This window comes from Silurus meridionalis, chromosome 10, assembly GCF_014805685.1.
Source record: "Silurus meridionalis isolate SWU-2019-XX chromosome 10, ASM1480568v1, whole genome shotgun sequence".
NCBI lineage: Eukaryota > Metazoa > Chordata > Actinopteri > Siluriformes > Siluridae > Silurus > Silurus meridionalis.
The window spans coordinates 15309530-15325173 of record NC_060893.1 but is presented as its reverse complement, the minus strand read 5'-3'; the positions used below and the strand labels follow the sequence as shown (position 1 = coordinate 15325173).

Below are 15644 nucleotides of genomic sequence, written 5' to 3'. Positions count from 1 at the left end.
AGACCACTTAAAAATGTATTTTATAGTTATGCTCATTTATTTATTACTACATAACTTAAGGATTAAGTTTTAAGCTCTACTACCATATTTTATAATTCAAAAGTATATATTTTTGTATTATATATATATATATATATATATATATATATATATATATATATATATATATGAACTATATGTAATATATAGGAACTATATTTTGCATTTACCCCACTGCAAGTATTACTTACTTCAACTAGGAAAAAATCATTATATTTTGACACCCCAATCTCTCTCAGAAGCTTTGTGGTGGGCGGTCAAGGCCAGCAAAGCCTTCTCTGCTGGCCTAAACACTATCAGAAGCACTAACCTACATTTACAACATAAATTCTTATATTTGTTCCATGAAATTGTATTAATTTATTCCCAACAGTTTATTCTCTTCATTTCCTAGTGTTTCTCTTGGCTGCACTGCTTCCAGTACGTGTATGTGGATGTTAGATTTTTTGTCCAATCAGATTTCAGCCTCTATGTTCTGCCATGTCAATCTAATCTGCCCAGGGCCTTCAAAGTCTGCACTACTGGCCTTTTTACTATAGTCTCTATTAGCACCGGGTCTGTTTCTTCAACCAATCAGATTTCATATTCGCCTTACAGGGCCAGCTGGCCCAGAATAGCGTCAGCCTTTTTCAGTCCTCTGATTGGTTTTTCAGAGGCAAACTGTTACAGCCAAGTTCGACTGGCACAACACGTCTGTAGTGATCTGCACACATTAATACATCTAAGATAGACTTTTTCATGGCTACGGGGGAAGATAAATTTATTTGGTCTTGTACATACTTAAAAATCAATTTTTAAGAAAAGCTAGACATCGTGAGGAGGTAGAGGTTTGGAGCTTGCTTTAGTTAAATGGTATTCACCCTCTATATGTGAAATCCCTCTCTCTCTGTAATGCCACATGTTGTTACATTGTGTTTTTGTATAGTATTGATGGTTTCTATAATTACCACATGATAGTGGTGGTCAGAGGTGGGAAGTAACGGAGTACAAATACTTCGTTACTGTACTTAAGTAGATTTTTCTGGTATCAGTACTTTACTCCACTATTTATTTTTCAGACAACTTTTTACTTTTACTCATTACATTTTTACACAAATATCTGTACTTTTTACTTCTTACATTTTCAAAACAGAAAATGGCAAAAGGCAGTAAGAAGTTTGGGGTTAATGTGGATGAGACAGAGGGAGTCAGTGATTAAACATGACTGAGAACAGACACATTCATGATCATCATAATCTTTTCTCTGCTTGTGTTCTATATGTGGATCTTCAGACTGGACACATTCATTCGGTAACAACATTTTTAATTCGTTTTGTATTAATATATATATGTTTGGCTGTCAATATTTAAATTATTGTAAACGTCACAAAATTTAATTAACACGATATCAATTCAGCGTGCATTTCTGTTTTTACCATTTTTATAAAACAAATGTAAAATAAATATCTAAATATAAAAGAGGTGAAATTAAAACCCCCAGCAAAAAATACATTTATTAACGACGATTCATTTTATAATATATAAAAGCTTCTTGACTTGACTTGAAGAGGTGCAGTTTCTCCGGTATCACCTCATTAACTGTCCGTGTGGAAACATAGCAAAGGCTCTTAATGATGTCCACACTTCTCTGCACAGTTATAGCCTTTAAATTGAATCACTGTACATATGCTTACATATATATCACATGCTGTAAATAGGATACATATTTATCTGCACTATTTGCACGATTGCTACTTTTTGCACTTCTGGTAGATGCCAAACTGTATTTCGTTGCTGTGAACCTATCTATAGGATGTGAGGTCCCGTTAACAGCTAAAACAGGTAGAAGTAATAACTACTTTTTACTTAAGTACATGTCAGAGCCAAGACTTCTTTACTTTCACTTGAGTGAAAATGTTTAAGCAGTACTTCAACGTTTACCCGAGTATTTTAAAACATGAGTATCTGTACTTCTACTTAAGTAAAGGATGTGTGTACTTTTGCCACCTCTGGTGGTGGTATTAAGAGGTGGATTAAGTCAGATAAATTCCCTTTGAAGGCCCAGGTACCAAATGCATTTCATGTACATATACAGTGAAACCCCGTTGTACGAGCAACCTATAGTACGAGCAAACGGAGATACGAGCAAACTCGCTCGCAAAATTTTACCCTGTTTCACGAGCAAATTTCGAAGGCACGAGCAAACCCACGCTGCCGGTTCCCCGTTTTCGGTCGCTTAGTTGATGACGCTTAGTTCAAGTGATCGGAGGGTGCATTTAAGGAGGAGAGAGCGCGCGTGTGTGTGTGTGTGTGTGCGCATGTGTGTGTGTGTGTGCGTGCGCGCGCCAGAGATGTGCTGCGTGGGGCACTAAGTAGACGACACAAAAAAACCCAAATAAAAGTGGCTCCCGTATTCATACGCTCTCCCACAGTAACTTTTTTTAGTTTTATCTTTTTATTTCAATAGAAAAATGTGTCCCAAGAAAATCAGTGATGGTGCTGTGAAAACGAAAGTAAATAGAATTACCATGGAAACCGAGGAGGTTACGAGCGTGGTGCGTCTCACACTCGCAATCAAACACTACCACATGAGTAAGTGTTAAATTATGTTTATATTACGGTAATTTGCGGTGAATTTGTTTTTAAAAATAGTCTACAAAGTGCGAAATAAGCGATCGAATGAGATCTCAGAACGGATTAAATCACTTTTACATTCATTCCTATGGGGAAAATTAGTTCGAACATACGAGCAAATGGACACACGAGCAATTTTCAAGAACGAATTATGTTCGTACAACGGGGTTCCACTGTATAGCCATATATAGCCTATATATATATATATATATATATATATATATATATATATATATATATATATATATATATATATATATATATATATATATATATATATATATATATATATATATATATATATATATATATATATATATATATATATATATATATTCTCACCATATATTAACCCTTACAGTCACACAGTCACCTTGCTCTAATTTAATTTGATCTATAATCTTCATATATATATATATATATAAAAAGGTACTGTTGGCACCACACAGCTGCAGTGACCCTGATTTGATCCTGTGCTCGAGTTACCGTGTGAAGTTTTAGCTTCTTCAGTATCCTCTCCACTTCCCAGAAACATGGCAGTAGGTGAATTGGCTACACTATATTAGCCTACGTGTAAATTTGTGTAAGAATTGGATTGTTCATAGTTGGCTTTGGGGTGTATGCCAACCTGACCATGTAGCGTTTTTGCTGAATAAGGTGATGTTTTTTTTTCCCTTTGTTTCATTTCTACAGGTTTCTCTGCAAATAAAAGTTCATGATTTGCTTAAAGAGTAAAGGATTTTGTTAAATAGTAACACAAAAGGATTGAGTAATACAACGAAGCTGATTGACATAAATTAATGAGGTAAAGAGGAAATTAGGTCATGTATTACTACTGACACAAGGAATGCATTTAAGGGCTAGTGGTTAAAATTTAAGGGCTTAATGTTAAACTACCTTGGAATACCTTTACACACAAATGCTAAAAAATGGTACTGACATATTTCAATCACCAGTTACCAAATCAGATGGAATATAAGCATGCATTTGGTCATATGTAAGTGTAAGTCTGAAGACCACATATTGCATTCCAATCAAGCAGGAACTAAAAATGGCTGCACTGCAGATCCTGCCGTGCCATGGCGAGAAAGACTTCAAGAGTTTGTCCTGATGTCAGTCTGTCACTGTCGATTCTTTGGTTACAAAGAAACAAGGGTTTGTCCGGATACAAATGTTTAAATTGAAGAACTAGAGGCATTACATATAAACAGGACTTCATCCACTACAGACAGAAAACATGCATGAAAACTATCCTTTACACTTTTATCTGGGTTATTATTTTATTTGTAATCCAATATCCTGAAGCATGCAGCCTCTGGGCGAAGCGTCCATGCCTGCATGCACGTAAAGTGTTCTTGTACAACCAAAAGATATTAATCATCTTGCAAATGCCATGCAAGCAAAATACACCCAGAGACTTCATAATTAGCTTTAAAACAAAATGAAAAAACAAAAAATATCCACACAAACCTGAAGTATAATGTATTAGAATAAATAAAGTTTATGAAAACCCTAGTGTTTCAAGTTTAATAATTTTTTTTATTGAATGCAATTGTTTCAACAATGTTTTTTTTGTGTTTAGTTGTTTAAATGAATGTATTATTTATTTATTCCTTTATTATCATTATTGTGTAAAATGTTCTATTTAAAATTTGTCTTTGTTTCATGCTTTATAGTGAATCTGTATTGTAACGACGTAGACGAAGGGAAACTTGAATGTAACAGTATAAATAAGAAGTCAACAAAAATAAGTCATTTTATTTCATGGAAATAGCTTGCTCTCTCTCTCCCTCTCACATCCTCTATGTCTCTCTCCCCTCTCGCCGTTGCATCCTTGCTACGTGCACATCCACACCAGCTTCATGGCAACGCGGTACACAAGCAAACTGAGTCCAACCACTATGTTTTGGCGGCGAGGGGAGCGATTTTTTTATTAAACACACAAATGCCCTAAAACGTCGCGTCCAGTCGCCGACTTTACACCACATACCGCGCTTAAGAATGATTTAACATGTAACAGTGCCATAATGAACTCGTAATATCTCCAAACACAAGATCGACCACAGTATAAAAATGGTTCAGTCTCAAAGTAAGACGTGCAAAACCGAACGCACCGCACCCCAACTATAACTCAGACAGGGTCAATCAAACTATGTGTTATAACGCCCGCCTCTCAGAGCCTCTCATTTGGGAATTATATTTTAAGGGCGTGGTTTATTTGGAAACCCTGTCCTACAATTGGCTAAATATTTGGCTAATAAACATTCATTTGCATAAGCATGTCAGGTTGCAGAGGCAGAGGAGTGGGCAGGGTTGGTGGAGCGTGAGTGATCTGAACTTCTTGCGCTCTTCTTGTGAACCCTTTTTAGAAATAATGTTACTTTATTAAAAATTACTGAGTAATAATAAAAAACACAACAGGCCTTCAGGCGTTTTTATGGGACTGTCCGCTTAGCAGATGAACTCATTTTTTTCTGCCTTAGATTGCTGCTGTTTAATGAAAAAACTTGTGTGGTGAGTAACCGATTTAATTATAGTAATAGGTAATTTCTTGTCAAAATATTTGTCTATAGTTAGTATGGAAGAGAATTGATTTTTTTAGTTATATACCGTTATATAATTGTGTTAATATTTTTTTCAGTAAACATTTGGGTGGATTTTTTAAAATACTTAAATGTCTTCAAGGCAGTAATTATTATTATTAGTATTATTATTAGTAGTTGTATTTTATATCTTAAGCAGAACCTGAAACACTTTAAAATCTTGGGATTATTTTTTTCTCTTTGTGTATAAACCACTTAAGTAGGTTGCACGTGCAGACCTCTTCAAACCGTTTCAAATCGTATGTATATCCCGGGAAAAAGAATTGTGACCCAGAATAATGAAACCCAATGCTGAACTGTTTTATATCGGCCACAATGATGGACTATAAGTGCGTGTTTTTTGTCACGTATCAGTATCATGCCGTTGTTTCTGTGAGTGCTTGATTGCTCCGTGGTTCCCCGCAGGTTCGCTCCTGCTTTTCTCTCACCGCTGAGTTTCTGAAAGCAGGTAAGCCACTGACTAACGCACACTGCGCCTGTTCTCCGCTCCACTGTGCGTGTGACAGCGGCTAACCAGCTTTTGGATGCCCCTCTCTTGACCTCAGCTTCACTTCAGAACTGTAGAAACCCCCAACTGGAGACTTTGTTACACTGCATCTCACCGGAAGCTTCTTCTCCTTCACTGTATTTTTTTTTTTTTTTTTAACTCCGCTCGCGGTTCCAGTTGTAGAGCGTGTACGTGCTCCAGGTCACATGTACACCATCACCATTATGAATGTGTCATCTACACGCCTCTGAACTATTTCACCATCTCAAATATGGCAGTAATGTGTACATGTTAGTCTAATAGGACAAATATACTCCACAAACCAGAGTAACAGACCTAAAATACAGTACAATGTAATTATCTATTCTACATGTGTGCAGGCTTCTTCACGGTCTGTTACATCAGAAATATTACATAATAATAATAATATGACGTATAGAAGCGCATAACCTTTTGACCACATTTGTCTTTTGGGTGTATACCATACCAGCACACTTCACTACAGCCTAGATATGGCCATACAGTGATATAACCTGTATCGGACCAAACCTCATTAAAGGAATAAAGACTGCATGTTTAATATGCCTTATTGCAGTAGTATTGCGTAAATTTAGCAACTTTTACTATAGTGGTGCAGTTTGTATGACCAAACCTCGTGAATTCAATATAGACGGAATGTGACTATATATTATTACAGCAGTCTGGCCTATAGATTTACAAGTATAGCCGAGATGTCATTATGCTTTATTGAGGAAGTACAGTTGCATAGTGTGGATGTTTCAATACAGCATTGTACACATGATGCGACTCTACCTTACTCCAGTAATATGGTATAAACTTGATCATACTTTGCTACAGTAGAGGCGAACGTACTTTACTGCAGCAGCTTTGTGTACGTGTAGCCGTACCTGATGACAGTATTGCTATGGTAGTATTGGCTGGATGAGATCATACTTTATGTATATGTATGTATATATATGTATGTATATATGTGTGTGTAATAATATAATAGTGTAGCTTATATATGGCCATATTTCTTCTACTTCTGTTAGAGTTTACATGTAACCAAACACTTTTGGCCATTCATGCGTACAGTTACGGCAAGAATACAAAAGTGTAGCCTACTTGTGAAAATGTAGTTATAGTGGAATAACCTGTAGGTCGGTGATCATTTATTGGCATAGTTTTAATGTACAGCTTGCATTTAGCCATAATTTATTAAACTTGTCTGTGCCTTTGTGACAATATATTATAGTCATACATTCTTACAGTATAATGCCAATGTGTGAGCATTCATTATTAGAGTTGTATTGTTTATAAGTGACCCTAAATCATTAATCTAGTGTAGGCTACATCTGACTATATATGATTACAGTAGCATAGTTATAATAGTCTGTATATGACCGTACTTTGGCTTTGTTCCACAGCTGTATTGTGCAATAAGAAAAGAATGTGAGGAGTTTAAGCATTGGTAAGTCAAGTCATTGTCATTAAGTTAGAGTATAAGCAGTTATGAGTCTTAAATTAGTACAGCCTAATTGTTGCTATAAAGTAATTATCACTATTACTGTAGTAGATCCTACCTGTAATTGTTAATTTAAATGAATTATTGTACTATAATCTACTGTTGGCCTTAAATTACATTTGTCTGTAACTGTACTATAACTTTACTGTGGTTGTAAAATATTTGTAGTTTGTAATACAGAAGTTATGTTGATACGAGTATGAAGAGTTACATCATTTTAAGAGATTATCTGTTATGCCACTGTATAATAAACATGAATTAAAAGTTTATCACCTTTTTGTTTTTGTTTTTTTACTTTCTTTTTCTCTCACCGTTGTGCCAGTCTGATTATCAGTACTAAGGCTAATATTGACTTGAAGTTTTTTTTATAATCTAGTAACATACCTTTTAATCCTGTGAGCAAGTCTTATTGACTGCCTTAACACGCTTCATAAACATGACCACTATCACACCTGTTTTTTGTTTTTTTGACCTTTAAACATGAACACAAGCATTCTATCAGGTTCTATTTTTCTGTCCATTGTTTGCAGCACGTTGCATTTACTTCTCTCTCATGACATCCATGTGGAAGTGAAGCTTTTGCCGAGGCAGCTGGGCGTGTATAACTAGCACCAGGGTTTATTCCATGAGAAGTGCACAAAAGGGAACGTGTGATAAGATAAACTCTGCTGAACTGTTGACCTTCCTGTGTAGCAATACCTCACAGACGTCTGACAAAGTTTTCATCCATCTTTCCTCATGTCTCCTGTTTTTCCGCTTTATATTCGCTGTCTCCTGTGTAGACAGTATGACCTGTGTTTGTTGGCAGGCACGGCTGACGGATGCTGTTAATCATAGATGCATGGGTTTGAGGTGCAGCTTCCTTTAGCCATCAGATGGTTCCCTGATGCTATCACTCTAATCAAAAATATGTGCACCAGCCCAGACAATGTGATGATTACATCACTGCGGGTTTGAGATTGGTTAATAAAGGATTATGATTCACTGAACAAAATGCTCATCTATATTTGTCACATATTCATGAACAAACTGAAAGGGAGAGGTTTTGCTGGGTAACAAATTATGTTACAGTAACAGGTTATTGTTAATTAGGGAATAGTAAGAGAATTTCATGTGCTGCTAATTGTATTATCTTACCATCATCAACAGACTAGATATGATGCACAGTTGTGAGGTATGAGCTCATACTGAAAGTACACTTTCCCAGCTGAACAGGATGTTTTCTTTTGCCTTAGAGGAAATCTTTTTATAATCTGCTACACTGACACTTGTTGAAATCATACCAGCAATGAGTTACATCTGCTTCGAATGTGGTTGAGAAAATAATCAGATGTATCACAACCTGAAGAACACTTAAACACAGAGCCACTGTATATAAACACAAAGCACTGTCTTTATTAGACTTAAATACATGAACAAAAGTAATAGTTCTCTAGATAGACTTTTTCTGGTGATATTTTACAGTAAATAAATGTTTTGGAATGTAACAAAATGTAAACATATATTTGTATATACAGCAGATATATAATATATTGTTACATTGATGAGATGAGTAGGACCATGAGAGCAGTGGATGGTTAAGTACATGGGTGTAATAAGAGAGCGATCCTTGGCCCTCTGGGTTTTACCTCCAAGATGACTCCTTGGATGTCAGGACTGTAAGACACACAAGAATATGATATAGAGTGATGTGCTCAGTGTTTTCAAGTTAGGAAGTTAGGAGAAATAATGTCCATGCATTGTGAGCCATCCTGGCTTAGCCCATGCCACTGAGAAGCTTGGAAACACACAGAAACCAGAGGAGAAAGGCACCCAACACCCAAAAAGGAAGCCATGTTTTTTTTTAATAAAAAATCAAAAAAAATCTTCATATTACATGATCATTATTTATAGCTTATATTGACAAATAAGCAATCCAGATTTGAGTTCTTTGGATCAGTAATTCAGCAGGCTTTGATTGGTAACTCCCACAGGCAGTGTTTTAAATAAGAGAATAACAGAGTAATGAGTGAGTTCACTGATCACTCCCTCTGGTGCATTTTCCATTCAAGGGAGCTGAGTGAGTCAGTTATTTCAGTGTTTAAGCATAATTCTCGTTAGACTGGCTCGAAAAATTAGGAACTTTTGCTTAATAACTTGCATCTTTACAATTAAAGGAAAATAAATTTTTAATATTAGTGAGTCAGTCTGTAATTATTGATTTTGACAGCAGCCAGGGTTGAATACATAGCAAAACTCATTTCACAACTTTAGATCACTAAATAGTTCAGCATACAGGCACATTCATGCTTCCCTAACTCCGGATTAATACTGCATCAAATGCAAAACAATAATGGCATTTGAATACTAATATTATCATTACATCATTATTATTATCAGGCACACTGTCTTATGTTGATTAAACAACTGTTTCAGAGACTAGTGCTGTCAGTGGCATTGTAATGAGTAGTCATGTCACACAGCGGATCGCGTGCATGCACATGATTTGAAAGATCAATTCACCTAAAGTTCGCTGTTGATTCTCCACTGTTTACCTCAACCAAGAGATGTGAACACACACACTGAGATAATCAATAAAACAGAGCACAGGATCCTAAAATAAAGGGGTGAAAAAAGGCGACAGAGCAAGTCTTTGCAAAATCAGAAAGGTGTAAAGACAAAAGTAGAAATAACACTTTAGTTTATTATAAAAATTAGAGCCATGAAAACAACCGAGTTTTCTGCTGTGTCTGCACAAACACTGTACCCATTGAAAACTCAATGACATACAATAATGTGATGAAACAGCAGCGTAGTCAGTCATTACCAATGGCATTAGCTACATTTCTCCCATGCAGCTTTAGAAAATGCTGCTCAGATCAGGCTCTCGGCCCTTAAACTAAAGTGTTCAGAAGGACAAAGTCAACACTTTATGTGAAAGGCACCAGAAAGGACTTTACAACATTCACAAAAATGGAATGTTGTTTTGATTGATTAATTTGGCAGATGACTGATTGAATGAGATCTGTCATCGAACTGCACATGCATTAAAGCTCTACTCCTTTGACTTTAAAGATGTTTATACCCAAGTCTGGCATAAAGACCAGACGAGTAAAAAAAAAAAAAAAAAATGGAAGAAAAAAAAGCCTAAACTCACTTAAGCCTGCTTTAAAGGTTTCTAATGCTACATTGTTTGAGTTTCAAACACTTCATAACTTTACATGCCTTTTAAAATCTATGAATTGAATGAGTTGCTTTTCTGAATTCATAGAACCTACTTCTGCACAAAGAAGAGGAAGTTAACAAAAGGCTAGATTGCACAGAAAGGACTTAATTCATTTATCACATAGTGACCCTTTTCTCAAAGATTTAAGCATTTGAAATAAACCATGCTTACATGTAAAACATGGATTCTGCCTAATATAACTGCAGTCTTTAAATGGACTAATTCGATGCAAACAGTCCTATACCGCACAAAGACTGCATACACAAGTATTTGAATATTATAATCCTAACTGCTATGCATGCTGGTCTTACAGATATGTTTGTTTAAAGCCTTGTATGATGCCAGCCAGATAAGGTGTCAATGCAGACACACAGTTACAAGCTTTATTAGAGCAAGGTTTGGACGAGAAGGGGGCACCATACAGGAACCTTCACCCAGAGAGCGCTGCTGCCACCAGGCCTGGCTGAGTGAGGTGCCATGCCAGAACAGAGTGGATGAGCAGCACATTCTCACACATACACACCCTCAGGGTTCAGGCTGGACACCAGGGGGTGCTGCAGGTTGCGTGGATGCCCCAGAAACTGCTTAGCTGTGGGTCGCTGCAAAAAATCTGTGAACAGAGGAACATTCTTTTTGATGTACAGAATTATCTAAACGAGAAACATGGTCTACATAAACCAGCCAATGAGTGGATTTTAAAAGTGTGGCAAATAAAATGTACAAAACAGTACAGTGCTCAATAATCTGATTATAGGATAAAAGCCATATAGAGTTTCTTTATCAGATACCTTTAGAACCTGTTTGGTGCATAGTATGTATGTATGTATGTATATATATATATATATAGTCTACAGTGCATAAGACATAAGACAGATGTAATGACTGGTGTACTGCATAAGACAGATGTATGTGCAATGCATGTGAGTTTGTGTTTTCTTATACCACTATCTATAGACGTTTCCTGCAATAGTTGAGCCAGTTCCTGCTGGTCCAGCTGCTGGTGGAGGTCTGTACGTGAGGAGTTCTGGGCAGGGAGAACTCCAGTCTGCTGAATAAACTGCTGCAGGTTACACTGCCTCAGCTCCTTATTCAGCTCATCCAGCTGTTCCTGTTTAGCCTCGACACATAAGAGGGACAAAGTTACGCAATACACCATTTTCATATTACAAGCCAAGCTGAAAAGTAAGAATCACTGTAATTATATTTTAAATATTTACACATATTTACACTAGACAATGCTTTAAACTGAACAAAAAAATAGCTAGATCCGATTAGAATCTATTATGACATACAGTAACAGTTAATGTAAAAAAAATATATATATTTTTTTAAGGCTTTCATCACATGTAGTACAAAATTTCATAGCAACTAACCCAAAGAATTCAAATAAATCTATAGAGTTATGCCTCTATCACATAAAATGTCATTATTTTATAATTTATAAGAACCCTTCGTCATTTTTGTGCTTGTAGTTTTCTCAAAAAAAAAAAAATAATAAACACATGTTTGAATATTTTACATATGTTTTATTTTTTATATTATTTAGCATTGCTTTATTGGAATGCTAAATTGGAATACTTTGGAATGGAGTTCAGCGAACCACTGCAAAAAATACAATTATGCACACGTTTTTATGAACACATTTTTTTGTCCTCTCAGAGCAACAAGACGAGATACTGTGTGACTAAACAATATAAAAACATCTTATGGTCAAATAGTGACAGTAAATCAGACACTGCATGTACATTACAATGGAAGGGAATAATGAAAATTTCAGAAAAAATTATTCTGCAAGTTAACTGGAGACCACTAGAGGTAGACATGCTTCTTCTACATTCCTAACTTTATGCCTTGTGGCTCTTTTAACAGCAATTCAGGGATTTGTTCTCCAAGGGTGTGTTTCTGCACCTGCAGTCTGTGACTTCCATTAGTGAATTGACAAGTCAAGAGCCAGACAAGTCAAGACTAACAGCCATTTCTGTGCTAGACACCAACACCTAATGCTCTCTAAAAAATATGATAATTAACATTCTGCTGCTGGAATGTCTCTCTGAGGATTTCTATACTTAAGGGAATGTCCTCGTTTATAAGGAAGATTCCAGTTTCATTGGTATGCATGATGATTAACAGAGTTTGGGCCAAAAAGCCTAAAGCAATAAGGATGATTTCTGCATTTCATTTCCAACATTCAGTCCATAAAGCTAATTACAAGAGGTAATTCAAGTATCTAGGATTTTTCTCTTCACAAAAACACATTATGAAAGCAGGTGTAAAATAATGAATGGAATCTTTATTGTAAACCTGCTAAGTAGAAAGGAGTCTGAATATTTTAAACAATAACAGGTGCATTGTAAACATTTTAGTTTTGATGATAGAACTATCCTGAGTCTGTCCACAGGACATAATATTATGTCTCCAACTGTGAAATAACGTCTAATGCTAACAAAAGACCACGTCCTCTCTGCTCACCTGCAGCAGCATTTTTGCTTTTCCCACAGCTTTCTCAGTGTCTATCAGCTCCGACTCCAGCTCCTCTCCCTGTTTCTGTTGACTCTGGAGCTTCACTTGTATCGCACTAACAGAGTCATCTGACTGCGCGTGTGGGGGCGGGGCTTCAGCTTCTAACCTTTCCCTTTGAATGTCCTGCTCTAGCTGTGTGGATTTTGAGGTGAGCTCGAGCAGGCTGGTGCCGCACTCCTCCAGCTTGGCATGTAATTCGGCCAGTTGCCTCCTCATCACACGCTCATGCTGCATCTCAGTCCTGAGCTCCTCTTCCCACTGCTCCTCATCTTCCAGCAGCGTCAGCTCTGCGGCAGCCAACTCTTCCTGCTGATCCCACGCCTGTGTTTCCTGCTCCAGGAGCTCCAGGTGGGCTTCCAGTGCCTGTAGTCGCTCCTGCTGTTGGAGAACTTGCTTAAACACTTCCTCTCTAGAAAGATCTTGCAGATGGGTGGTGTGAGGCAGTGGAGATGCTCTGGAGTCAGGCAGGAGTTTGGTACTTGGAGTCCTGCGGTTCTGTTTAGGTCGGGTGCGTGGGGAAGAAGAAGGACCCAGGCTAAATGTCAGGGATTTTCTGGGTGCGTTGCGTTTTGGAGGCTCTATTTCAGAGGGTTTCTGAAAAGAGAGTGTGCGCTCATGGCTATCACTGCCACTACTGCTGCTGCTGCTGCTGGGGCCAGTGCGGCGAAGGTAGAACTGCACCTCATTACTGTGCTGCCCAAGCTTAGCCAGCGACTCCAGAGGACGCTCAGTAGCCAAAAGCTGCCGCTCAGTATCTCTCAATCTCTGGATGAGGACATAACGACCCGTCTGGCCTGGAGGAGGCAAAAGATGCAGTGAGGCCACACGAAATCTTTAATGAAGATTCAACTAATCCAATGAATAGAGTAGGATAATTTGGCAGTACATAAACACAGGGGTGGACAAATCATAATCATTCAATATCTAGCCCACTGTGCAAATAAAAGCTCCCGGTCCAATGTACTACAATTATAACTCCATTGCCCAGATTACAGTGGTAGCTAACCTAATGTAAAACACATGGTGAGTTATTTAGCTAGTTAATTGCAATAACACAGACAGTATTCTAGAACAGTGCACCGCATTCATATGTCCATACATCCATATTTGGCTTAGGTTTTCAGTGTATTAATGTAACTGCATGTTCCTGATTTAAAAAAGTTGGACATCTGTATATAGTGATTAATTCACCTAGTAAAAATAGTTCAATAGTCAATCGTGTCTCGACAGATGTGTGTAATGCAGAGGGTGGTCAGATTTAAAAGAAGCAAAAACACACACCAGAGTTAGAGCACCGAGGCACATGACACCATGGTAAAGCCAATTTGGATGCTATAAACATTAATTTATGTATAGTGTCCACCCCAGAAGTTAAAAAATAGGCATTTCTATATTAGAGTTTAAATATCTGTTTTTAATATATAAACAGCTTGCTGGTGTGTAATGTATGAAGATACCTATGGCTTGAGCAAGAGCGATGACCACATCCTGACAGGACGTCTCCTCCGAGAGGCCACAGACCACCCGCACCACACCGTCCACCCACACCTTGAGCTCCATTAGCGTGGCACCGGACCTCAGCTTAGCTGGGATCAGATCAAATCAGACGGAATCAGCACTGCATGACCAAAGGCAGGTTCTAGGACACAGATAAAGAAGGGTGCGAATGCTATTAATATAAAATGTTAGGAATGAAAAAACAATAAAGTTGTCATTATCTACAATGTTCTCAAAACATAACTATGCCGAAATACAGTAGCAAACATTATGAAGGGGTTTTCAAGAATTTTAAGTTGTGACAAATATCTATTCCAGTGGATAAACTCATTTCTAAAATTATCATAACCCTCTTGGCTCAAAAGCAGAGCTCAGCTAAGATTAAACACACTGTTTGCTCTCTTCAAAGAAGTTATAGCAGATTTGTGCTTAAGGGAACAAACAATCAACCAGACCTCTGCTGAGAGAGAAACACAGTGTGTGTGTGTGTGTGTGTGTGTGTGTGTGTGTGTGTGTGTGTGTGTGTGCATGAATGTTTGAATTAATGTATGCCAGTGCCTTTACTTTGAAACCTCACAACAGGAACAGATTGCACAGCTTTAGTAGTGTGTAACATCGAAGAGCTTGGCGGTGCAGCAGGTAGCAAATGAGGCCCCAGGCAGAAGATGAATGCGAGTGTGGTTTGATGGATGATGGCCCTGTTCACGTTTACTACACTTGTTTGCAGCATTTGCAAACAAATGGTCAAACAAAGTCAAATGCACTTACAGAGACTAACCTCTTTTTTTCAACGGAACCAAGCAATACTCAAGCAGCAACTGCCGGTAAAATTAACAGCCGTTCTTAGAATGCTGAATCAGGTTTTAAAATAAAGAATAGATGGGAAAAATCACAAAACAGTTTGGAGAGGAAGTTCACTGTCATGACATAGAGTACGTGAAGAGAGGGTAATCAAAAGGTACAGTACCAGGACTTGCACAGCTTCAAAAAAGGAGGAAACCAATGGAATGCTGTGACTTCATGCTTTATCACGTAAACTCCTTTAAAGCGATGGGATGATAACAAAATTCCCAGAAACACTCTGATCGCTTGCTGCATGAGTCATCTGACATTCAGGCTGTAAATAAACACCCTTTTGTGTAATGAAGAACAAAG

At 37.4% G+C, this 15644-nt stretch overlaps 1 protein-coding gene and 1 long non-coding RNA gene across 5 annotated transcripts in view; one reads left to right on the top strand and one right to left on the bottom strand.

The window, feature by feature from the left end:
- The first annotated feature begins 4954 nt into the window (after positions 1-4954).
- Positions 4955-10358, top strand: LOC124392366. The gene is made up of 2 exons (XR_006927150.1): positions 4955-5166; positions 5661-10358. It is a non-coding gene; the product is annotated as an uncharacterized LOC124392366 (long non-coding RNA).
- rassf7a (Ras association domain family member 7a) overlaps positions 8641-15644 on the bottom strand; it is a 28183-nt gene continuing 21179 nt past the window's right edge. For all 4 annotated transcript variants that reach the window (XM_046859319.1, XM_046859320.1, XM_046859321.1 and 1 more), the window contains exons 2-6: positions 14450-14631; positions 12942-13786; positions 11415-11589; positions 10996-11082; positions 8641-8923 (exon numbers count right to left, since the gene is read on the bottom strand). In XM_046859319.1, coding sequence (XP_046715275.1) covers positions 8892-8923; positions 10996-11082; positions 11415-11589; positions 12942-13786; positions 14450-14552 — 1242 coding nt within the window. In that variant the 5' untranslated portion in view covers positions 14553-14631 and the 3' untranslated portion in view covers positions 8641-8891. The remainder of the gene's footprint in view (positions 8924-10995; positions 11083-11414; positions 11590-12941; positions 13787-14449; positions 14632-15644) is intronic.